The following is a 25852-nucleotide window of genomic DNA, read 5'->3' on the forward strand; positions in this document are numbered from 1 at the left end:
AAGCCGAGTGGCAGTTAGCCCCGTTCCCCCAGCACAACGGTCTGTCTCCCTTTTCCCCCAGACATTGCTGAAGTTTGGGCCATGCCCATCCAGTGACTCCATGAGTCTCAACACAGAGCCCGAGAATCCCTGTTGGAGGGCATGATAGAACTTTCCAGAAGCCGGGCTCTTGGTGTATACAGTGCATAGTCCTATTTTGCTTTGGTTCTTTATATAGTGAGTCGCCGAAAGAGGTTTGTTCCAGCAATAACTGGGTTCGCACTGCTCCACACATACCCACACTGATTCTGGTCATGTGGCCGCTGCTGGCCGTCTGATGATACACTGATGGTTGGTTTGATGATAGACTTGGGGTTCATGGAGGCTGCAGGTCCTCAGTTCACTTGAGACTAAAACCAGTCATCACGCTGACTCAGAGTTACTTGCCACTTGGGAGCACGGCTCTAAGCCAGACTCAACAGATTTTCCAAGTATGTGTAATTTAAGCATCAAAACTTAGTCTCCATATTCCAAGGTAGGTTGTTAAGAATTGTATGTTGAAACCTATTAGTTCTGCTAAAGTTCACACAGGACACGGGACAAGCTGGTGGCAACAATCTTGGTCTGAGGATGCACTGGAAGATTCTCTCCTCGCTCAGCCGTGGGCTGTGGGGCTTTCTGAACCTCTGGGCGGTGTGGGTCCCTCCCAGCTGTAAAGCTATGGGGGTCTTGGCTCTGGTACACGCTCCTAAGCTCTTTGGAAGAACATTTCCCTTCTAATCTATTGATGTAATTCCCAGGTAAACACAGGATGTCCAGTTAAACTTGAATTCCAGATAAACTTTTTTTCTAGTATAATTATATCCCAAATATCACACAGGACATGTTTATACTTTAAAAAGGAGTTCTGGGACTTCCCTAATGGTTCAGTGGTTAAGAATCTGCCTGCCATGGAGAAGGAAATGGCAACCCACTGCAGTACTCTTGCCTGGAAAATCCCATGGACTGAGGAGCTTAGTAGGCTACAGTCCATGGGGTTGCAAAGAGTCAGACATGACTGAGTGACTTCACTTCACTTCATGGCAAAATACCTTGTGTGAAACATGTTCATCTTAATTTCCATGAAACAACACTCTGCAGTTTAATAAAACTTTTATCTATTGTACATAGGAAAAAAAAAAGTGAATCTGCCTGCCAGTGTAGAGAACACAGGTTCAATCCCTGGTCTGGGAAGATCCCACATACTCGGAGCAACTAAGCCCATGCACCTCAAAGAAGAGTAGCCCTCACTCACTGCAACTAGATAAAGCACATGCATAGCATCAGCCAAAAAATAAATGATTTTTTTAAAAGGACTTCTGAATTCAAATTGAGCATCCTGTATTTTTAGTCTAACTCTGCCTGCCCTGCCCTCTTCTCTGCACTGTGATTATATGTCCTCGGTATAGTCTACTTGGCTCCTACTTCCAGTGAGAAATTTTAAGTTGTCCTCACAGGAGTTTCTGACAAATCTGAATCTAGGGCTTTAATTCAAGAAGCTCACAGAGCCCAACCCCATCTGGGCAGTTTCTGGATTTGTAACTAAGACCTGCACCCACAAACACACCCACCCTTCCACTGGAAACTGCTTCGAAGCCCCCCTCTTCTATTTACTGGGCCCCTTCTCTGGAGCTGGGGGTGTAGCAGGAGGAGTGGCTGGATGTTTGTTAACAGGCATTCTAGGTTCTTAGTTTTGGGAACAGAGCTCTAAGGCTGATTCTTAAACTTCAGTGAACTGCCTGAAGGTTCCAGATTACTAGGACCATGCTTTCTCAGTTTTTTCCTAGTCATGTATGGATGTGAGAGTTGGACCATAAAGAAGGCTGAGCGCCAAAGAATTGATGCTTTTGAACTGTGGTGTTGGAGAAGACTAGAGAGTCCCTTGGACTGCAAGGAGATCAAATCAATAAACCCTAAAAGAAATCAATCCTGAATATTCATTGGAAAGACTGATGCTGAAGCTGAAACTCCCAGTACTTTGGCCATCTGATGTGAACCGACTCACTGGAAAAGACCCTGATGCTGGGAAAGATTGAAGGCAAGAGAAGGGGATGACAGAGGATGAGATGGTGGATGGCATCACCAACTCAGTGGACAAGAGTTTGAGCAAGATCCAGGAGTTGGTGATGGACAGGGAAGCCTGGCGTGCTGCAGTCCATGGGGTCACAGAGTTGGACACGACTGAGTGACTGAACTGAACTGATGCTTTCTCAGGAGATCTGGGGAGGTGCCTCAAAACCTGCATTTTAACAGGTCCCCTGGCAGTCTTCTTTAACTGCAGACTCAGATCTGTTCCCAAATTCTGCATTTCTTATAAGGGAGATGCCAATGCTGCGGGCCCATGGGCCAGTCCTGAGTAGCAGGGCTCTTAAGTGTAGTGTTCTGATGCATGCTCTGAGTGGGACAGGCTGATCAACGTTTGCTCCCACTTCTAACAAAAATATGCCCTCCTCCACTTAAAGAATGAAAAGGCACTGTCACTTCCAACTGTCTGTCCCCTTGCTTGGAGCCACCCAAGAAAAAATGAGCCGAGGTGACAAGGTGGTATCAGTGTGGCAAATTTTTTACTGAAGTAGTGACATCAGTCCCAGTCGTAAATTCTTTTTGTTTCCTAGCAACGATTCCTTAGGCCAAACATGGAGATGCCCCAAAGTCCATTTTGGTCCACTTAGTGCATCTCTGCTAGCCTCCAGCTGAGGATGGAGATGCCAGTGGGTACATAGCATGGATGGGAGAAAGGAAATGGAACTATTCAACGCAGCTTGGGAGTGGGCAGAAAATGTTAGAGCCAAGGTTATGTTTCCCAGTTGAAATTGTACAAACAGTGTAAAAGCTTTAAACCTCAGTAAACATTCCATTAAGTACTGGGTTCCACCAGTTTTTCCTACATGTTAACCAGAAGTTTAAGAGCTTGTATGAGGTAGTTCTGATCCTAACTTCTGAGGCACATCCAAAGTCCAACCTCCCTGCTGCTCAGAAGAGCAGTGGTCCAGCTCCCAGTCGTGGAAGGGAAGTGATCTGTGGTATCAACAGGCCAGTGATGGCGGTGATGGCGGGTGGAGTGGATGTTGCCAATTCTAATGGCCTCCTGATCCCTCAAGAACTGGTGTCTTTCGTGTATGTATGTTCCTGTGATGTCGGGAAAGATTGAGGGCAGGAGGAGAAGGAGATGACAGAGAATGAGATGGTTGGATGGTATCACTGACTCAATGGACATGAGTTTGAGTGGACTCCGGGAGTCGGTGACGGACAGGGAGGCCTGGTGTGCTGTGGTTCACGGGGTCGTGAGGGCAGGAGGAGAAGGAGATGACAGAGAATGAGATGGTTGGATGGTATCACTGACTCAATGGACATGAGTTTGAGTGGACTCCGGGAGTCGGTGATGGACAGGGAGGCCTGGTGTGCTGTGGTTCACGGGGTCGCAAACAGTCGGAAATGACTGAGCGACTGAACTGAACTGTTACTGTGTACTATCTAGGACAATGCAAAAGAATACAAAGGAACATGTAATTTTCAAAAAAATTTATTTGGCTGCACTGGATCTTAGTTGCAGCATGTGGGATCTAGTTCCCTGACCAGGGACTGAATCGGCGTCCTGCATTGGGAACGCAGTCTTAGTCACTGGGCCACCAGGGAACTCCCAGAAATAAGTAATTCTTAACCAGTAATGTAAATCCAAGAGACCAGGAGCTCATAAAACCACACATGGACTCTGCTCTCACCCAGATCCAACGCTGGAGGGCCCCAGTCCTTCTAGGACTGGTTATACCACCAGTACACCATGCCTGCAGGACTCCTCGGGTCACTGCTGGTGTATGGTTGCTAAAAAAGAGGTAAGAGTTCTTACTGTAACATAACAGGGACAGAGCTGCTTAATCAACAGAAAAGGGCTGATGAGAATGACAGGAAAATAAGAGATGAGGCACCACGGTTTGAAAGTACAGCAGCAGCAATGTAGTTAAAATTAGGTATTTATTTTGTTCCACTCAACTGAGGCAAGACATCCCTGGTTAGAGGTTCGAGGGCACCCAGATCCATGGGAACATGATTCTTTCTGGGGGGTAAGGAGAGACAGCAGCTAGAAGTCCAGACAGTGACACACAATCTTGGAGATGCCACCAGAACGCAGACTTCACACTGAAGGAGAGGCTTTTTATCGGCAGCCATCCCTTGTATTTAACAGGGTGAAGCAGTGATTGTAAAAGGTAAAAGTTGGCTTCCTGCCAAACTAGTTTCACTGTGGATTAGAGGGCAGTAAGATCAGTCAAGTCACAACCGCCTAGTTTGAAGGAGACAATCCGTACAAGTAGCACAGCTCTTCCAAGTAGTAGACTCTCACTCACATGATTAGCCAAGGTGCACAAAAAGAAAACTTAGAGGATCACAGCAAGGACGGGACGAGAGAGGGTGAGCCATGCTGCAAAGCTCGACAGATGCAGGGGACCTGGCAGAACAACAGGGCTTTCTCCAAAGGGCTTCCCCACCGTCTCTTCTCAGCCTATTCCAGATCTAGAAAGCTGCCTACTTGTGCAGGGATCTAACTAGGAACTCTGCTTTCCACTCTCAGAAATCTACAAACCCTTTAAGGTCTTGCTCCCTGGTGATGCAGAGGCAGGGCTGGGTTGGGGGGCTGGGGGCGGGGGGCAGTGTAGAAGTGGTCAGGGCAGAAGCAGGAGCAGCAGGCACTACACAGCTCGTCTACAGGGAAAGGTTCGCTCTGCTTCGGCAGCGGCTTTTGTGTCTACACGTTCGTGTTGGGGCAGCAGTCTGTCCCTGGGCAGGCCTGGCTGTGTGTCCTTGGAAGACAGACCCGATGGCAGACATGCAGCTTGGCCCAACCCAGTCTTCTTCAGACCCTGTCTAAAATCCCTTATATATTATCATAACTCAAAAAATAAAAGACATCCCTACCCCACCCCCCACCTCATCCCCAGTCTAAGTGGCCATATTTAGGGGAAAACTGGCCCTGGGCCAGCAGACAGGCCCCCACGCAGATCAGATCTTCTAGTACCGATGAGTACACGGCATTCCAGCCACGATTTCCGACTCGATTCCACAGTGATCCTGTCCTCTGAGGATTTTGAAGAAGCCTGGAGAGCAGAAGTAAGACGCATTTAGTCTGCTTAGATTCTGACCTTTGCCGTCATAGCCAGCGTGCATGCTCAGTCGTGTCAGATTCTTTGTGATCCCATGGCCTATAGCCTGCCAGGCTCATGTGTGCATGAGATTTCCCAGGCAAGGATACTGGAGTGGGTTGTCATTCCCTTCTCCAAGGGATCTTCCCGACCCAGGGATCCAACCCACATCTTCTGTATCTCCTGCACCAGCAGGCGAATTCTTTACCACTGAGCCACCTGGGAAGCCACAGACCCAGCTCTGAAAGACAGGGGAGTGGAAGTCACAAACCCGCCCCAAAGCTGTCACCAACCGGGACACAAGGTACTCGGTGGGCTTCCACTTACCCTCCAACCCAGCCCTGTATCAGACTTCTGGACGGTATGGCCCCCCGCCCCCTGCACCTGTTGCCCTGAGGAACCAGGACGAGCACATGTGGCTCGAGGCCACGCCCCCACCCACACCCCCTCTTGGGATCAGAGGCTGCCCTTGTGGCAAGCGGAAACCCCAGCTCCCCAGCACAGCGGGTGGACACGATGCCCACTGTGCCCGGGCTTGGGCACCCTCTGAGCAGGTACTGAGCTCACCATTGTCACCCCAATCAGTGTTCCAGGAGTTGCCGACCAGCCAGTAGGGGGTGCCATCCTCCACTCCCCAGCCCAGAATGCGGATGGCGTGGCCTCCCATCATCTCTCCGGTGACGTGCTGGTACACCCCTGGGGGACGACAAGGCCCTTCAGACTCAGCCTGGGCACCGCTGGTCTCCCACAGCAGCCCACCCGCTCAGCCGGCCAACTCCACACAGGACAGATGGAGCCAGAGGAAAGTACAGCCAAAGGAAAGCCCTGGGTGTTCCACGGGAAGACTCCAGGGAGTCCCATAACATCCGGGAATTATTTAAATGTATTTTTGAAAGCCCAGCACACTCGAACACCGGGGATAAATACTAAGATGGAGTGCAATGCAATGTGCTTGTTGCCTGCCTCTTAAGTTAGAAACTCTGATACATTAAAACATCAACGATCATTTGTTTTCCATACTGGGACTCCCTGCAATGACTTGTCAGAGGCATTCTGTGGCTTAAGAGTTTTAAAGTGCTACTCTGGGGCACAGCGTGCAGGCTGGGCACCATGGGAGAGGACTGGGCTGGCAGCTGCAAGGCTGACTGACGGAAGAGACACCCGCTGAGGTGCTCAGAGGACCACCAGGTTACTGATGAATGACTGTCCAATCCGAAATGTGTTCTCTTATATAACGTTGGTGGAAGTTAAGAACTGCCAGGTTTATAATTTTTTTCTCGCCAGGCAACTTGGTCTTTTTTTTTTTTAAATGACTGGAGAGCTTTGAGTTTTCGAACAAGCAGAATACAAAATGAGACAGAAGTCCTCAGCACAGACCGTTTGTCTGGGCTGGGGGATTTCTAAGACAGCTCTTGGGTGGGGACCATCCTGCCCCCTTCCCCCTTTGAGTCCCCATAGGAAGGTGCTCGCTTCCTCACCCACTGGGGGCGGGCACAAGGCTAAGACTTTATCAAGACAAAGACGACAGAGGAGGTCACTTGGTGCAGAACGGGAAACCTACAGTTACTTGCGGACGTGATGGGGAAGGGATGGAGGTGGAGAGATGGGGCCGGCGGCTCCAGGAGCAGAAAGGAGGGGACGCTTGGGAGGAGCAGGAGTTGGCCATGGACAGGGCGGGCGAGGGGCCGAGAGAGTGGGCAGCGGCGGGCGGCGCTGCTGGAGGCCCGGCGCCCACCGGGGACGTCCTGCCAGCCAGGAACCCACACGTCCCTCCCCGGGGGCCGTCGGTGGGGTCGGGGGGATGCACACCAGACTTGTATAGCAGAAAGTCCGAGTACACAGAGAAGGCCCCCTCGACTGGGCCATTCTTGTAGATCTCTGCCATGATCTCCTTCTCGCTGCTGGAGACGCTGTAGGAACTGCATCCTGCGAAGAAACCAGCCGAGTGGGGCGGGCGCCTCCTGCAGGGGGCCAGCCACCTCCCGATTCGTGGGGACGCAGCAGGCGGGACCTTGCCGTGTGCGTGCGTGTGCGTGCGTGCGCAGTAAGCATGAGGCCCTAGAAGCAGGGAAGGAGCAGAAGGCTCCTAGGCCAGATTACTCCCCATGACTGAGGGGTTTGGTCTCTTCCTTCCGAGTCTGAGGGTCTAAGGCTCCAATCCCACTGGTGTCAGGGTGGAGACGCGCAGAGAACAGTGTGCTGCTCCCTCCCATCAGAGGCATTAACTGCAGCGCTTCTCCTGACCTGTGACTCCAGCGCCCTGACCTCCTCCCTCAGCTTCCCCGGGCCCAGGGCGGGGGGTCACCCACCCCGCTTACCAAAATGCTTGTCTTCTTTGTAGGACGTGCTGTAGCCGGGCTCACAGGTCTTGCTGCACTTGGGGGTGTCCCCCTCACCGGTGCATGGGGGCCGGGAGCCATTCACGTGGTGCTCACAAGGAGGGATGGAGTACGGTCTGCAGCCTGAGGGGCCAAGGAGAAAGGTGGGCATCAGCAGGAAGCCCCTCAGAGGCCCGAGAGAAGAATCAGGGCGCTAGCTCACGAGCACAGAAGTCACCCAGAGTCTGTGGCGCCAACACTGCCCTCTTCCAGTTGCTGCCTCTGTGTACACAGGGCTGCCCTGTCTTCTACCTGAGTTTTCAGCCCAGCGTTCAATGTACCCTCAACCCTGATCTTCACTTTATAGGGGAAAATGAGACCACTATTATTCCTGCTTATAAAATCCATCTGGCTGGATGGGAGCTAAAGGCAGACACTCACCTACATGCGAGTTATAGAGGCCCCCAGACACTAAGCCTTTCTTTGTCCAGAAGTTCCAGGCTCCAGAGGGGAAGCCGCCGTTACAGCTGAGAAAAGAGCCACTCATTAAACAGTGTGAGAGTTGTCCTGGCTGCTCCCAGACCACCACCCAGTGCACCCATCACCGCCTTCAGCAACTGGCCCATCGGTTCTCCCAGATCCCCAAAAGTCCCCAACTCTTCTCCTGATGGTCACTTCCTGCCGGGAATCTCCCAGGCCTGCCCACCAAGTACTTTCACAATCAGAAGTACTTTCATAATCAAGTGCTCACCAGGAGGCTGTCTCTTCTGTCTGGACAGGGGTTCTCAAAGGGCAGCACATGGGAATCCCTGGGCTATGTTACAAATACCAGTTCTAGGGATTTCACTGCTGTGGGCTGAGACCTAGGCACTCCCTTTTTACTTTCTTTTCACCCCCCAGATTTTTCTCATCTGCAGCCACATCTGAGAACCAAACCAAGGCCAGAACTGGCAGAAAACAGGGAGCTGTGTTCCTAATGTGGCTTATCTGGGAACCCATCAACCTCAATTACAGAGGAGACAGGCCCCAAGCTGTTCCCCAAGGAACAGGAAAGGAGAAGCAGCACAATAAAACCCAGAAACTAAACCGGGAACATCTGTTTTCCCCCCCGACCGACCTCCAGTCCAGCCCTGTGGGGGGCCAGCCTGGTTTCAGGAGCCTCCTAAAAGCAGTATCTCCCAGGGCCTGCTTCCAGATGCCCGGGGGCCCCAATGTGTCTCAGTGGAGACATCGTCCTGCCCCCTACAGGGAGCCCTCCGGTTCAGTCCACCCACAGGTCTCCTGGGGCAGGTCTCCTGGGGCAGCTCCCGGGGGCTCCAACTCACCCTTCTCCACACTCGAGACCACAGCAGGTCAGCATGTCCTCAGCAGACACCTCCACGTTAACACGCCCATTGCTGTGGATGCAGATCCGGTCAGAAATGGCTTCCACAGCCCCGAACGCCTGCAGGAACAAGCCCCACGAGGTGAGTCCCGCTCCACGCTGCGGTCCCTCCAGCCCGCACCCAGGAGGCCACAGCTGACACCTCGGGCCTCCTGGTGGCTGGTTTCTCTCAAGGCAGCTGGGGGTCCCGGGGCTCAAGCTGGGCTTTAAAGCAAGAGACCAGTTCACCCCAGACCTCTACCTGGGCATTTGGTTTATTTCTGAAACATGCAGTTTTGGGATTTTTAACATAAAAGTATAGCTTGCACAAAAGGACAAATACTGTTATGATTCCACTTATATGAGACACCCAGACTAGTTAGTATTATAAAAGCTCCCCCACCCAAAATAACAAAGTCAGGGGTGGAGTGTATGACTGTTGACATAAATGATGCCACCTTGGGCCCGTAGAGCTTCTCCCGTCCTTTTGCTGATATACCTTGACTGCATGATGCAGTGAATCACTTCTACGTCATCAAAGGCTTTAGTATTTAACACTTTGTTTCATAATCATTAGGACCATGTAGCCTCTATGTTCTGTTAGTCCCCAAACAATGATGAAAGCCTTCACTGACATAATGCCTAGTTACCCATTCATGAATCTTGACTTAAGAATGTACTTCCCATTTTCAAGCTCCTAACTACCCCTTCCCATACCCTAGATTAGCTATAAAAATGCAGAGGCTCCTCAGCGGTGTGGAGTACAGCTGCAAATGGTTCCGGACTCTTGTCCCCACTCACATCTCCCATCCTGATCCTACCCTGTGACTCACCCTGTAATCAACTGATTTGCTGATTTAAAAAAAAAAAAAAACCAGAAAAATCATAGTACAGGGAACTTTACTAAGTGCTCTGTGGTGACCGAAATCAGAAGGAAATCAAAAAATCAGGGGATGTATGTAGCTGATTCACTTTGCTGCACAAGAGAAATCAACACAGTATTGTAAAGCAATCATGTCTATGTGTGTTCAGTCGTGTCCAACTGCTTGTGACCCCACAGACTGTAGCCCACCAGGCTCCTCTATCCTGGGATTCTCTAGGCAAGAATACTGGTGTGGGTAGCCATTCCCTTCTCCAGTGGAGCTTCCCGACCCAGGGATCAAACCTGGCTCTCCCACACTGCAGGCAGATTCTTCATTGTCTGAGCCATCACTCCAACAAAAATTAAAAGAAACAAAAAAACGTCACGAGAGACAGAAAGTAGAAGAGTGGTCGCTGGGGACTGGTGGAGGCGAGCAGGAGTTTGTGTTTTGTGGGGGTGGAGTCTCAGCTCTCCAAGGTGACGGGTTCTGTGGACGCAGGTGGTGATGGTTGCACAGCAATGGGAATGAACCCAGTGCCACTGGCTGGCACATGAGTGACTAAGATAGTTACTTTTATATCACGTATTTTACCCACACAAACACAGTCAAGACAGCTCACTGGTACAGATGCACTGCTACTTCATGAAGCAGTGAGGGCATGCCAAGTCGCTTCAGTCGTGTCCAACTCTGTGCGACCTTGGACTGTAGCTAGGCAGAGCAGGGGTCAAAGCTAATGGTGTCTGCTGATGGCCCAGGAGAGAGTGTTCAACAGAAATCAAAACTGCTTCACAACCCATATGTGGGACATGCCTTGTACAGGACACTCTGCCTGTCAATTCTTCCACCTGGTCCTGCAGTGATTCACAACCGCCAGGGATCTGTCTTTTACACTAGGGGAGACTGAGCCTCGAGAAGTTTATGTGACTTGCCTAAACTCAACCTGTCTAACCTTAGATCCCTGGTTGATCCCGCCCTTACCCAGCCCCTGGCCCCAACCCTCCCTTCTGGCCAGCAGGGCCTCACCCAGCAGGAGCCACAGGATCCCTGGTCTCTGATCTCTTTGATGGTCGGGCAGTTTGGCCACTGTTCTCGGGCATCGAAGCTTTCAGGCAGAACCATATCCGCAGCAAATGCATCTCTGAAAAAAGAAAGGTCTCCATCACAAGCCGTCACCCTACAGTCCGCGCCCCCAACCCCTGTGGCCTCGGCTGTCACTTTGCAGGGAGAGGCATGATGATGTGCGGAGGAGGCCATGTGCAAGGACCATGTGCAAGGACGTCCCCTTGGAATTTTATTAGAAATTTTTTTTTTTTTGCTGCACCAAGCAGCATGCAGGATGCTGGTTCCCCAACCAGGAATTAAAATCATGCCCTCAGCAGTGATAGCATGGAGTCCTAACCTCTGCACTGCCAGGGAACTTCCCACTTGGAGCTTGATAAAAACAAAACTGGGTTCTACTCCTCCAAATAACTTACCATTCTGTATACTTCTGCCTAAACTTATTTTATGCTTATTTTTTTAAGAGTTTTAACCTCAGGGTCCAGATAATTACATCTCTTGCTTTCCCCATGCTTCCCCGAATCAAACATCTGCCAGATGTTCATCTTTTTTTAAACATCTTCACAACTGTGTAATGGTCCCATCACTTAACTATCCCAGCCTCACAGACTTTTCTAATGCTTCCTTCAAGGGAAGTATCTATGTGAAAAATGCAACATTAATGATAAAATGAAGAAAAATAAAACATTAATGGCAGATCACATGGCTGTTTTCAGATTTTCCTTATTCAAGACCATTCAGACCTGGGGCCTCTCCCTCTGCAGCTGGGACACCCGAGAAGCAGAGGAGGAAACTCTGGCGCTGGGAGCTGGCCCTGCACCTCGGGCAGGGTCCCTGCAGCCTGGTGGGGGGGCGGGGCGGGGCGGGTGAGGCCTCTGGATGCCAGGGAAGCCTTCCTGTCTCCCCCTTTCCCCTGTGCCAGGCAGAATCTTGCTCACACGGCAGTGGTGCTGGTGCAGCGGGGTGCCCCACCTGGGAGCGGGTACCCACCTCTGGGGCAGCTTGGGCCCGCCCAGGATGGTGCCACACAGCTTCTTCACATAGCTCAGGTCCACGTTGTAGAAGTTGTGTCCGGCCTGGAAAAGAGCCCCACCCAGAGCAGTCACCCACCCACCTGGGGGGCTGGGGGTGTGGAATGTGCTCACCACCCACACAGGGCCTGACAAGGCCAGGGGGCCCCTCAGCCCCAGAGAGCAAGGGTGCTGGGGCACTGCTACAGAATGGAGTCTCCCCCCCAGTTCATGTTGAAACCTAACCCCACCGTGATGCTGTTACACAGTGGGGGCCTTTAGAGATGGTCAGGTCATGAGGGTGCAGCCCTAAAGAATGGGACTAGTGCCCTTCTGTAAGGAGACCCCAGAGATCAAGCTTGCCCCTCAGGCCAGGTAAGGACACAAGAAGTCACCACTTGCCACCTGGAAAGGACCCCCACCAGAACCTGGCCACGTTAGCACCCTAATCACAGTGGGCTCTCAGCATCAGCCCAGCTGTGAACTCCACGGGCTGGTTTACCCCCCATGCACCTGCACGTGCCCGTACTCTCACTGACACACACACACACACACGGAAGGGCCAGGGCAGTGGGCATGGGCCTAAGCAAGCCAGAACCATGAATCAGATCAACTGTCCAGGACACACCAGCCCGTGGGCCACAGCTGCAGCCCCTCCCTCAGGAGTCAGAACGCACAGAAGGGGCCCCCAGCCTACCTTCCAAGTGGTGTTTTGCTTGTTAACAAAGTTGACCAGCTCATCGGACAGAGGAGGGAAATGCACATTGCTCCGGGCACTGGTCAGCACCAGCAGGCAGCTGAGGGTGGCCAAGAGCTGCCACATTTTGGAAACTGGATTGGAGATTCACCTGGAGAGGAAAGGACACAAGACATCAGTATGTTTCTTCGTTCGGTTCAAGTGCTTGACACACACAAGACGTCACCTCAGGATGTGCTGTTCTGGGGGCCTCGTCCCATCCTCTCTCCGCCGCCTGCCCCCTCATGCTCCTTGGCTTCCCCTTCTGGAGCCAGGCTGTCGGCAGAGTGCCTGCAGGGACCCCGGCACCCGCGGGCTCTCATGCCTTGTCTCAGAGTCCCAGCCTGTGCCCACAGCACACAGGACTGCACGATGGACTGAATGTGTGTCCCCCACCCACAAATTCAAGCAGCAATCCTACCCCAGAAGGTGATGGTGTCAGGAGGTGGGGCCTTCGGGGGAATGATGATGTCATGAGGATGGAACCCCTATGAGTGGGATTAGTGCCCCGATTATAAAAAAGACCCTACAGAGCTCCCTTGCCTCTTCCTCCATGTGAGGACACAGGGCAGTCTGACCAGGCAGGGTGGACCACACTGGCCCCTGATCTTGGACTCCCAGTCTCCAGAACTGAGAGCAGTAAGTTTGTTTGGAAGCCACTGCCTGTGGCGCTCTGCTGCTGCTGTCTGGCTGGCTAAGAGAGACCGTGCCGTCCAGGAACACAAGACAGCGAGCCAAGGAAGGGCTGTGCCACGTGCGTAAGGCCCCCTGACGTGGGCAGGACACCATGTCACTTAATCTCCAAAGCTGCTGAAGGGCCAGCTAAGGGGCTCACGGTCTGAAATGGTGCTGGTCACTGCATGGTCTGTGAACCAACCATCTCGTGAGCTACGAGGCTGGTGCAAAGGCAGCCTGCTGTCTGTCAGAACCCACCCCAGGGCCCAGGCGACAAGCGGTGCCAACAAGTCCATCCCAAACAAACAGATGAAACCAAATCTTCACGCAAAGTCAAGTCCACTGCCCCTGCTGCCCCTGCCTCTCCATGCACTTCTGGAACAAGCTTGGGGCTTTTCTCAAGTCTGAGCTCCCAAAGAGTAAACACCTTTCCCCACAATCACGTCTCAACTGGAAGACCAGTCAGAGAGAGAAAATGAAACTGAAGATATATCTCACGAGCCACGTTTTGAACACCAGACAAGCAAACACAAGTCCACCTCCAGCTCTGCATGCCTTTCTCAAGAGCCGGGAACCAGAGCTGGTTTGGCCGGTGGCACAGGTCTCCTGGGACTGTCTGTGGTTTTTCCAGTCAGACAAGGACTCTGCTTCAGAGACGGGGCTCCCGAGAAGGTAAGCCATCCCATTACCACTACGGCCTTGGATCCTGGACTGGCCTACAGCTCAGGAGACAGGCGAGTTCTAGCTAGGCCTCTGAGTCACACTCTTAGGCAAGAGGCTCTGATGAAAGCAAGAAATATGATCCAAGTGCCACAGCACCACCAGGCCTGGGGAGACGCCCTCTCAGTGAGTGTGTCTATGCGTGTGTGTGCATGTGCGTGCGTGCACTGGGGACCCTCCTGTCCCCAACCTCAGGAGCTGGTCCCTGCATCACCTCCTCAGGTCACAGGTTGCCGTGAGTGGAACAGGAAGATGAGGTGGCTCACAGCACCAAACAGGCTGCCTCCCACACAGTGAATTATATTTAAGCAAAACAAATCTAAATTTATCTGTTGCTTAAGCAACAAGCCACTGGGAAGAATCCATGTGTGAGGCTAGCCAGGCAGTTCTGGAAAACAGCAGTGACGGAGGCCTGAACCCCTGGAGTGGAAAGGTATGAAGAACTGCGAGTAATGCCAGCTCAGGAAGGGGTCCATCAACACAACAGGCCACTTGGAGGCACAGCCTATGTGTGGCAGAGGCGGGGGAGGAAACGCACATCTACATCTCGGTGGATGGGGTTTGCACAACTGGTTGTGCATTCAGAAAAAGGAAAAAAAATAAGACTGAATCTTTACCCTCAAGTTCTTACACACACACACACAAATGCTACATGGAACAAAGATCTTGCATAAAAACACAGAAGTTGTATGAGAAAATAAGCACACTTAAAAAAAAGTCATATTCGGACTATCCTGGTGGCTCAGGGGTAAGGAATCCGCCTGCCAATGCAGGAGACGCAGGTTCAATCCCTGAGCTGGGAGGATCCCATATGCCGCAGAGCAACCAAGCCCGTGAGCCACAACTACTGAGCCGTCGCTCTAGAGCCCAGGAGCTGCAAATACTGACCCCATGTGCCACACCTAGACAGCAGCCCCGGCCTGCCAAACACGAGAAAGTCCGTGCGCAGCAAAGACCCAGCAGAGCCAAAAATAAAATAATCTTTAAGGTTACTAAAACAAACAAACACAATACTGGAGTGAGGAAGGCCTAAGACTGACATCAAACAGAGCCCTTAAGGGGAAAATGTTTGATTACATGAAAGTAAAGCCTCCCTTTAGAAAAAAAACAAAATGCAAAGTGACAGACAAAAAACAGCTCTTACACATACTTTAGGCTTTGCTTCCCTAGTAAGCAAAGGACCCAAAATCAGAAGAGAAACAGCATAACAGAAAAACAGCCAAAGGATATACACAGTACATGTACAGAAAAAGAGCTACAGAGGGCTCAAAGAGGTATTTATCTTCCACCACACTTCCAGGAGCTGTAGGGTTTGATCAGTTTCCGTGGGGTTAGAGGTGGGGAACCAGGCGCTGCTGCTGCTTACCCATCAGTAGGTACCGCCCAGCCTCTATCAGCTCTTCAATCCACACACCCTTTGACTCAGCAATCTGACCTTTTGAAATGTATCCCACAAGCCTCAAAACGCAAAGACACAGGTACACTAAACAGTCTTGGTGTTCACACAAGACCAGAAAGAAAAGCATCTATAATAGTAACTGTTAAGTTGCAAATGGTTAAATAATGAAATACAAAAGCAGCCATTAAGAAATGAACTTGTGGGCTGATTCATATCAATGTATGACAAAACCCACTGAAAAAAAAAAAAGAAATGAACTTGTGGAAGTGAACCATATCGTACTGACAATAACATATATGTGTGTGTATATATGTATGTATATATATACATACAGTAAGTGAAAGAAAGCAAAGGAGCAGGTGAGTCATGGCAAGTGTGGGCACTCAACCCGCATACACGTTTATTCCTGTCACTACATGCAAAACGTCAAGAAAACCATACACAAGTCACATGGAACTGCTTACGTTTGCTATACGTGTGCGTGCTCAGTCGCGTCCAATGCTGAGACCTCACAGACTGCAGCCTGCCAGGCTCCTCTGTCCATGGGACTCTTCAGGCAAGAATACTTCAATCTGTTGCCATTTCCTCCTCCAGGGGATCTTCCCAACCCAGGGATCAAACCCACGGCTCCCAAGTCTTCAGCACTGGCAGGTAGATTCTTTACCACTGAGCCACCGAGGAAGCCCACGTTCACTATATAGCCTTCCCTTTTTCCCTATTAATTTTTCTTGAGTGAACATGCTATATTCTAAGTTTTGTTTCTGTAGGAAGAATAATACTGGTGCTACCAAAGACCGAAAGCCACCCAACTGAAAGAACATGTTCTGAGGAGGCCCGAGATGCATTTCCAGTCAGAGGCCGCCTCTGAGTGACTTTCCGCTCAAAACACTTACCCTTCCCATGTTCAGTGACTCATGGGGAGGCTGCTGCTCACGTGACCCCGAGTCAGGGAGCCTCCAAACTGTCAGGAAATATTTCACTGTACACGCATGTGCCAGGAAGGGACACAGGGGCTCTCCAGGGCTTCTTTTAAAAAGGCTTCTGGGCAGAGACGAGGAGGGCTCCTATCGATGCCCTGACTTACACTTGCCATCTCAACACTGCCCTGAGAAGACAGGTGTGCCCCCTGCATATTGACCCACCCCTGCAGCTGGAGGCCGGGCCGACAGGCCCTTCAGAACCATGGCTGGAAGGGTTGCCACCCTCGGCCTCAGCACAGCCTGTCCGGGTCCCAGGAACACAGCTGGGTCCCCAGGAAACCAGAGGCCATCCTCGTGAATGCTCCCTGTGTGTCAAACCGGAGTGTCCCCGGGACCCCTGCGGGCTTAGCCGGCTGCCTGATGTGCAGAATGGGGTGCTTCCGTGCAACCTGATCACACCTAAGATTTCTCTGGTTTCCTGGTGGCAGGAAACGCGGGCAGCTCCCAGCCTGAGCCCGGGACCCCACGCCGCTTTCCTGCTCTGTGGTCCTACCCCATGGCTCCTAGCAACTGTTCTCCCAGCTCAGCCCCGGCCTCAGTGAGAACCAGACACGCAAACCTGGGGATTACAGCAATGCACGGACCACCTCCCCAACTCGCCCACTGGGGCTGCAGTATCACATGACCGCATCTGGGCTGCGGTTCAAGGATGAGCTCCAGGCATGTAGTCCAGAGACCTGGATTCCACTTACTTCCTAACTGTGTACCTGCTTTCACTGAGCCTCAGTCTCACCACCTGTAAAATGGGGCTAATGACCACTCGTGTCCCCCAGTGGAAGTCCAGAGTGAGAGGAGGGTACCTGCCACAGTCAGAAGGCAACAAAGCCTCCTCCCTCTTCTCTTCTCTCCTTTCCCCATTCACAGCCCGTGCCAGACAAGCCCAGTTCGCACAAACCACCTACCTACCGCACATCACAAAGAGCCCGAAATTAAAATAGGTGTTAACTCCAGCTGACCTCCCAATGGGCCCCCCTTTCTGAGGGTCCGGAAGCTACTGAGATCCCAGAGAATATGGAGTCAAGTTTCTCCTCCCAAGGGGACAGACCGATGTCCAGGGCACTGGCAACTGCATTCCTGGGGGTGCCGACTTCCATGGGCATCGTGAACATGGGGCAAACGACGCGCAAACAGCTGGAGGCCCAAGCTGTGCTGTTAGCCAGGGTCACCGCCTCAGCACGAAACACAGTGAGTTTTCACTTCCCCTCTTTCGGGCAAACATTTCCCTTTTCTCATTCTGTGGGGGTATTCTCCCCCTTAAAAACCAGGGAGAAAGAACAGAAAGTCCTTACGGTGAGGGAAGAGGCCCCCATACAGGATTACACCACCTGCAAGTCACCAGACCCCGCCAGGGTGTGGACGGAGCAGGAGCAGCTGTGGGCAGATGTGAGTTCCAGCCCTCGGTCAGCTGACTTCCTGGGAAGCCAGGGCATGGGCTCCTCTACGCCCTCTGGCCCTTCTCCAAGCTAATCTCTAGCATTTAAAAATACGGGCTGTCTCATGTCTTTCGGCTCCAGACCCCAGAGCACTTTTGTGTCCAGCTTCCCGAGAGCACAGCTGCCCGCCACACCTCCCTGCAGCCAGCTGTGGGCTCCGGGGACCGGGACTCAGGAAGGAAGGGACTGCACACGGGAGTCCTGACATCCCAGGGACATGCAGCCAAGCCTGATCTTTTATTTATTTTTTAATTTAGTTTTATTTTTGTTGGTGTTGAAATGTATGGAGTCATTTATTTATGAGTACAGCTGTGCAAACAGCTGGGCAAACAGCCCTCCCAGGGCTTACAGACGCACCCTCTGCCCTGGGTGCCTCCATGAGAATGGGGAGCTGGTGGAGTTGGAGGCGCACAAAAATGCTGATAGAACACAGGCCTTTAGGACAAGAGCCCAAGCTCGATTTTTTAAACAGGTTTCTTATGTGGTTAAGAGCCCTCTGCAGACTGGATTCTAAATCCTAAGGAGACAGGACATATATACCTGAAATTTCCAAACTGGCCACCTGCAATCCACCGGCTAATCCAGAAAAAGATGGATGCACGTCCAACCAGTCTTTCATCTGGTCCTGTGTTCCTCCTTATCCACTGCTGTTGTTTCGTCTCTGAGTCATGTCTGACTCTTTGTAAACCAAAGGACTGTAGCCCGCCAGGTTTCTCTGTCCACAGGATTTCCCAGGCAAGAATACTGGAGTGGGTTGCCATTTCCTTCTCCAGGGGATCTTCCCAACCCGGGGATCGAACCCCTGTTTCCTCCATTAGCAGGTGGATTCTTTACCACTGAGCCACCAGGGAAGCCCCCTATCCATTGCTGCCACTCAAATACTGTTGACAGCTGGCTTTCACAGTCGGCTCAAAAGAATTGAGTGCCTACATTCTGCCAACAGCTACAAATTGAGGCTGTTTCTTATGCAGCTGAGTGGCTCTAGGTGGGGGTAAGGTGGAAGGTTTGGAGGGCTGTGAACATTCAGTGGGACCATGTTAGAACTTGTGTTTCTTTCTCTCCCACAAAGCTACTCTTGCTTCTCGCTGCCGCCATGAGCACTTGTGCCCTCGAAGCTGGGGCCATTTCAGGGCACCCACACAAAGCCAGGCACCCCTTCGTGGCCCCTGGATGTCAGCTGCTCACCTCCACCTCCACGCTGGAGCAGCTCAAGCGCCTTGACGACTTCAAAGGGGCTCTGACTGAACTGAACGACACCGGGGACCCCTCCTCTTTGAATCTGAATAACAGCCTTGATGTGGTCTTTCTGTTTGATGTCTTGGTTCCTAACGGAAATGCGCTTAATTAGCTGCTTTGAATTCAAACTGGAGCTCCGTAACACCCTAGAAGGGTGAGATGGAGGGTCAAGTGGGAAGGGGCATGGGTAAACCCACGGCTGACTCATGCTGATGTTTGACAGAAACCAGCACAATACTGTAAAGCGATCATCCTTCAGTTAAAAATAAATACATTAAAAAAAAAAAAAAAGAAAACGAAGCCAAAAGGGCTGCCAGTCTTCATCTTCACAGCGCTAAAGAGACAGATAGTCAGACACAAGCTGGTTATCTGGCCCCTAGAGCCAGGCCCCCTGCAGCTGAATGCCCCTAAAAGCAAGTGCTGTGAGACCCAGAAAAGGCATCTATCACATCACTGCAGGCTCCACGGGATCCAGGAGCCATGAGAGGGATTCCACCACCCTCACCCACCTAAACTCTTTAGGACACTCATGGGGACTCTCTCTGCTCCCCATTTGCCAATTGTCTGCCCAGAATGAGTGACTAATTCACACCAAGTTCCATGGTGTGGCTTTCTCAAGCTGCTCTCCCCTAGTGCCTGGAAACTGTATGGCTGCAGTGCCCACAAATGGAACATCACTTAACACACCATTGACCAAAGATGTATTACGGTCACAGGCATCGGTTTCTGCAAAAATTCCCCAGTCAATAATGTGTTAAGATCAGTCACAGCAGCTCATACCCTACAAAGAGAAGAAAAATACTAGTCTAGGGCTAAAAAGGGCTTTCCAGGTGGCTCAGTGTTAAAGAATCCACCCGCCAATGCAGGAGACGCAGGTTCGATTCCTGGGTTAGGAAGATCCTCTGGAGGAGGAAATGGCAACCCAACCCATTATTTTCGCCTGGGAAATCCTATGGACAGAGGGGCCTGGTGGGCTATAGTCCATGGCGTTGCAAAGAGTCTGGACACGACTGAGCCACTAACCAACAGGCCTAAAAAAATGGACCCCCAGAAAGGTCCTTGGCAGTCAAAAAATGTTGTGTTTTTGAAAAGCAGGACCATTTGGGCAAGGTTCTGGAAAGCTGTAGAAGCTTATGCTTGCCAGCTTGCTCCCAGATTCAGACGCTGACTTTCTGAGACGCTGAAGGGGTCACTCCATCCCCACTTGGTCTCAGTTACTGACACGGCATGCTGCCTGGATTCTCAAGGACCTTGAGGCTACTTTATAAAAGCTCTCAGAAATCCTTGAAGATTCAAACAAGATTAGTGTTCCAAGCCTCTCCAGCCCGCAGGAACGCAGCAGCTCCCTAATTTAATTCGAGGCCAGACGACATCTCCCTGCTGGCTGGGCACTGGGGGCACAGAAAGACAGCAGGTACAAGAGCAGGCGGCAGAAGGGCCTCACCTCTCTTACGTGGGCCTGCTTTCCTTCCCCGCGGCCCCGAGAAGACACTTGCCCCTCAGCAGGGTGCTGCCTGGCTCGGAGCAGACAGCCCTAGAGCCACCCAGGAAGACAGTTTCCTGGGGGCCACGTGAGGACAGTTCCTCATGGAACACATCTCCCTGTGCACACGCCGGTTAACTCCTGCCTCCCCAGGGTAATTCCTTCTGTCCTCAAACACACCCCAGTGGGCGGTGGGGGGGATCAAGATCTTCCTCAGATGATGGTTTGCGTGTGCCTGCATGCTCAGCTGCTCAACTGTGCACGATTCTGTGTCCCCGTGGACTGAAGCCCACCCGGCTCCTCTGTCCATGGGATTCTCCAGGCAAGAATACTGGAGTGGGTTGCCATTTCCTCCTCCAGGAGATCTTCCTGACCCAGGGAACAAACCAGTGTCTCCTGCATTGACGAGTGGATTCTTTACAACTGCACCACCAGGTAAGCCCAAATGATGGTTTATTTTGCTCCTTAGCCACCAGAACACAGCACCCCCTAAATATCTGCAGAGTTAAGTAGATGCAGAACAGGTGGGGGCTGAAGGCTCCCAGTGGATGTGTGACAAGGCCTCAACCCTGGAGCAACCTCTAGGCTGATATCGCCTTCCCAGGTCTTACACAAGCCCAGAAGCCATGGGACTTGTTTGTTCCAATGAACACATCTTGCCCAACTCCAGGTCAGCAGGTCATGGAGAAGCCCAGCCTCACTGGGTCTCTTGGCAGAATAGCTGTTCCCACTGTGCTCTATAAGAAGTCGTTTCACTATCTAGATATTTGTCCCATTCTCCTTCCCGTACCCTTGCTGGTAATTCTAGGTTATCCTGATGGCCACACTGAGTGACTTACCAGCCAGGTAAGAGACATGTAACCACAGTCAGACTGCGGGCACATCCCTCCTAGCACCCAGCATTCATAACATAGTAACGCTGGAAAAGGGCCCCTGGTCCTGATTAAGGCTTTTGTTTCCCAGGTGAGGGGACCTGGAGCTTGAGAAAAGACCAAGGGCAAGCTCTGGATGGTGTACCTGGATAGGGACAGAACTGCCAGGAAATGGAATTGCAGAGATTTCTCCACCATCATCTGGGTGACCCAACCCCCTCATCACGTCACAAACCTGCAGATGCCTCAGTTTTCTCAGAAGATTCAGACTGCCAGTACCCCGAACCCACACGTGTCCTCAAAGTTAAAAAAAAACCAGAGAATATTACCTAATTGAAGACGAGTCCAGATGCCTAGGTTAGGATCAAAAGAAACCTTCTTAAGTTTCAACTGTTGACAAACATACTAAAACCCACAAATTACCACTGATCAACAACAAAAATAGAAAAACCTCATCATCAATTTCCTAGGGCAGAGAATTAAACTGGAATTCCCAACCATGCAAGTTAAAACAAGGACAGCTTTTCAAACACAACAGATGGGCAGAAATTAAAGTCTGGTAATACCTAGTGTTGGTAAATATGAGGAACAAGAACCCTCACGGCCCTGAGAATATGTTGGTAAAACCCCAGTGGACAGCACTGACATCTATAAAATGGATGGTGCACACACCTTAGGACCGAGCACCTTCCCGACTTCTGCTTCTCCCCCAGAGAAACCCTTGCAACTGTCTAAGAGACAGGATACTGTAGCCTTGTGAGGACAGTGAAAAAGCAAAACCCACCTAACTGTCCCTCAGGAGAGGAATACACTGTGCATTTAAAATGAATGAACTGGATCTGTACGTATCAATGTAAATCAATTTCATAGACACCAGTGGAAAAGGATACATGCGATATAATTAAAGTCATGTGCATTTCGATAACACTATTCATAAATTGATACAGATACAAGGATTAAAAAAACAATAAGGGGATTAAAAAAAAATCATGCAGGAAAATTAGAAAGAGAAGAGCAGGGACATCCCTGGCAGTCCATGGTTAAGACTTTGCCTTCCAATGCAAGGAGGTAGGGATTTGAGATCCTTGGTTGGTTGGGGAGCTAAGATCCCACATACCTAAGTGGCCCAAAAGCCAAAGCATAAAACAGAAACAATGTTGTAACAAATTCAATAAAGACTTTAAAAATGGTCCACATCAAAAGAAAAAAAAAAAAAAGAGAGAGAGAGGAGAGAAAGCAGATAGGAGTTACAACGTCCCTTAGGAACTAGACACAGACTTGCAGAAAAGAAGCTGAAAGTTGCTGCCTGCAGAGGGGGTCTGTGACCAGGAGGGAAGGCTCTGACTCCACCACCCACCCTCCTTCCCACCCAGACACACAAGGCTGAGACAAGGAAGCTGTGGGTGCTGCAGAAAGCAGGTGGGGATGAGGCTTGGGCTTTAAAAAGGGACTGAAGTCTAAATATTTAATGGTGTTTGATCCCTAGATCCCCCGCCTACCCAAACTAGGGTAGAAGGTGAACATATCAGCCATGGAGGGACTCAGGAGTCATTTCTCAAACACCTGGCTTAAGCAGCCCTGGAGTGGGCCCTGAGTGTTACCCAAGAAAGATGAAGATCCAGGGCACTGAGTGTAAACCTAAAAAAATGAAGACCCAGGACCAGGGGCAGAGTGACAACTGCCTCCTAATACCCAGTGAGTCCAACACACATCTGCATGTGGATCAAGTAGATCCACCAACCTACTGTCAACCCTGACCACCCTACACACAAGACTGAACCGTATCAAGGTGCCTGATCTCAATGCTCCTTGACCTACAAAAATTATCATTTCACACAGTTCAACCTCTCATATTTCCAATACTTTCCTTCTGCCAAACCATCAAAAACAAACAGCAGACATTGTGTGTTTTCATCCTGAAACATTTCGGTCCTTCTCTCCTAAGGACAGGGATATTCAACACAATCACAACTCATCACCACATTTAAGAAAACCACCCAACCTACACTCCAAGGTTCACCTGAAAGCACTCTTCCTTCACTCCCCAATGCAACTGCCAGTGGTAACAAAAAAAATCTGAAGCCCTAAAACACATGCAACTTCCTACTCCCAACTCCCAGGGCCAGCAGCTGGGGAAAGAGCCAGTCCACAAGGAGGGCCTCGGCTCAAGCTGCTGAGTCAGCAACACACGGGCAGGTGCCTCCTGGAGACAAAGGGCTTCCACCCTCACTACCTGACCAGTTCAGAAAAAGGGCTGTCCTGACGCTGTGGCAGCGGAGGTAATTGGAGTCAGAGCCCTCGTCTGGTCCGAGTTGCCTCCCCCTGGGACTGTGACGCCCCCAGATGAGGGATCTGCACCTTTCCACTGGGCAGTACCCCAGCTCTAGGACAGATGCCCCTAAGAGGTCTGAGTGAACCCAGGGCACCTTCAACTCTCTTCGGGAAGGCCACACAGGGTGGGGCAGCCCAAACTCTTTCTCCACAAAGCTTACGGGTCACCACTACCAGTGCCAACAGGAAACAATCTTCCATGAAGTTAACAACGTTATGAGAGAGGAAAAGGAAAGTAGCCTTTAACCAAACCGACACACCGCTAAGGCTCTTTGTCTTATCACCTTCCATCACCTAAAGATTCAACTAGATGAAGGTACATTGGCAGATATACGCCTAGTGAAAATGCCTGAAGGGCAGTTTTTCCAAGGTAACCAAAGGTGCTAGGTCTCCCTTTGAACCCCATGCCCCTCCAACTGGGTATGAGTCTCAGTCAGGTAGAGGATACGGGCCTCTCCTTCCTCTGTGCCTGCCCACTGGCTTCCTCACTGCCTGGGGAAGGGGTTGACCAAGGCCCATAAAGAAAGCAACTCCAATTCATATCTACCAGAACAGGCTGACTGACCCCCAAATACAGTCACCCCACAATGCTCCTTCTCCCAGACCTCCAGAGTCATCAGCTGAGGGGCAGGCGATGCCCCCAGGGACTCTGCCCTGCCTCTCCGCTCCCACAGCACCCCGGGCCCAAGCCTGACTCCCTTCCTCAGCAGTGCAGGATTGGGGCCGGCATTCCACTCCCCTCACACTCCCAGGGAAGGGGCTGGCACCCCGTGCCCTAAAGTTCCCTGCCCTCCCCTCTACTTAGCTTCTCCTCCATCTGTGGATTTAACTTCCTGTGGCTCCCACCCCGCTCCACCCAGTTCCAGATTCCGGTTTTCCAGTTTCTGTCTTCTGGGGCCCCTGAAATTGTATGGCGGTGTGCAGAAAGTTGCCCAGGAAAATCATCGACAAAAAGAAAACAAGTAAGACAGATGTTGATAGTATTTACTATCAACTCAATGATCTGCTGAGGAAACAGGACCAGAAGCTCACAAAGGGCTGGGGAGCCAGGCTGAGGTTGAAAGCCAGCAGGGATCCAGGCCAAGCTCTTCCGCGCAGACTCCTCCCTCGGGAGCGCCGGCAAACTCCCCGCCTCCTGGTCTGGAGACGGCGGACCGTAGGGTCGGGTGACCCGGCCCGGGGTCCGAACAGCGCCCGAGAAGGGGCACGAGCCTCCCGGCCAGACTGGCAGTGCATTCCGGCCGCCCGCGCGCAGAGCTTGCTTTCCTCATCACAACCACGTCCCGGGGGGTGGGGGGTGGGGGGCGCGATGCCGCCCGGCTCGCCGGACTGCGACTCCCCGAGGGTCCTCGCTTCCAACGGCCCGGGACGTTCCTCATCCGTCGCCCGCCCGCACTCACCGCGCTCCGCCGCCGCAGAGGGCCTGGGCCTGCAGCCTGAGTGTCCGGGCAGCCGCTGATGCTGGTGCCTGGGCAGCCGCCGTAGCTTCCCGCAGCCGCCCCTGCGCTAAGTACAGCGCCGGGCCCCGCCCCGTGACCGGCTGACTCACCACGTGACCACCCACGCGCGCGCGCGCCCCCCCCACCAAGCCCTGGAGCGTCACGTGGCCTCCCGCGCCCAGTTTCGCTGGGGTTCTGCTTTGACCCGGCGCCCTGTAGGCACCGGCTCATCGCAGGGCCCGGGAGCAGGGGTTCTGAGTTCCCCCTGCCTATCCCCGGCGCACTGGGACCCTTGCGGAGAAGAAGGGGGCTGCAGGCGGCCCTCAGGGCCTCACCGTGCCAGGCGAAATTCCCTGGGGCCGCCCTGGACGGGACGCAGCGTATCAAAGCCTCGATCCCTACTTGTGTGGAGAGGATAGTTTTTCCTTATTTCATTGATCTAGAAACCACTGCCAGAGATGGGGGCATCGAAACATCAAGCTTCCCAGAAGAGCCTTAAAAGGCTGTTAGCTTTAATAGAATGTCCCTATCAGATATGTAAGATTTTTTTTTTAAGTAGTTCCTCTGTCCATGGAATTCTCCAGGCAAGAGTACCGGAGTGGGTAGCTGGTTCCCTTCTCCAGGAGATCTTCCCAACCCTGGGATCAAACCCATGTGCCCCGCATTGCAGGCGGGTTCTTTACCATCTGAGCCATCAGGGAACCCCAAGAACACTGGTGTGGGTTGCCATGCCCTCCTCCAGGGGAGCTTTCCAACCCAGGGATCGAACCCAGGTGTCTCAC

General features: G+C 51.9%; 1 protein-coding gene across 2 annotated transcripts; it reads right to left on the reverse strand.

Annotated features, from left to right (window-relative positions):
* Positions 1 to 3971: 3971 nt before the first annotated feature.
* Positions 3972 to 25184, reverse strand: CTSB (cathepsin B). 2 transcript variants are annotated; one of them, XM_043486727.1, is made up of 10 exons: positions 25032 to 25184; positions 12464 to 12614; positions 11747 to 11832; positions 10721 to 10835; positions 8797 to 8915; positions 7913 to 7998; positions 7472 to 7615; positions 6963 to 7079; positions 5721 to 5849; positions 3972 to 5108 (listed from the first exon to the last, which is right to left on the reverse strand). In XM_043486727.1, exons 2-10 carry the CDS (start codon positions 12587 to 12589, stop codon positions 5023 to 5025), a joined length of 1008 nt encoding a protein of 335 aa, XP_043342662.1. In that variant the 5' UTR covers positions 12590 to 12614; positions 25032 to 25184; the 3' UTR covers positions 3972 to 5022. The 2 variants fall into 2 exon arrangements, with proteins under 2 accessions (XP_043342662.1, XP_043342663.1); XM_043486728.1 differs by lacking the exons at positions 8797 to 8915; positions 11747 to 11832; positions 12464 to 12614; positions 25032 to 25184 and having other exon boundaries at positions 10721 to 10794.
* Between the last annotated feature and the right edge of the window lie 668 nt (positions 25185 to 25852).

Source organism: Cervus canadensis, chromosome 14, assembly GCF_019320065.1.
Source record: "Cervus canadensis isolate Bull #8, Minnesota chromosome 14, ASM1932006v1, whole genome shotgun sequence".
In the NCBI taxonomy this organism is placed as follows: domain Eukaryota; kingdom Metazoa; phylum Chordata; class Mammalia; order Artiodactyla; family Cervidae; genus Cervus; species Cervus canadensis.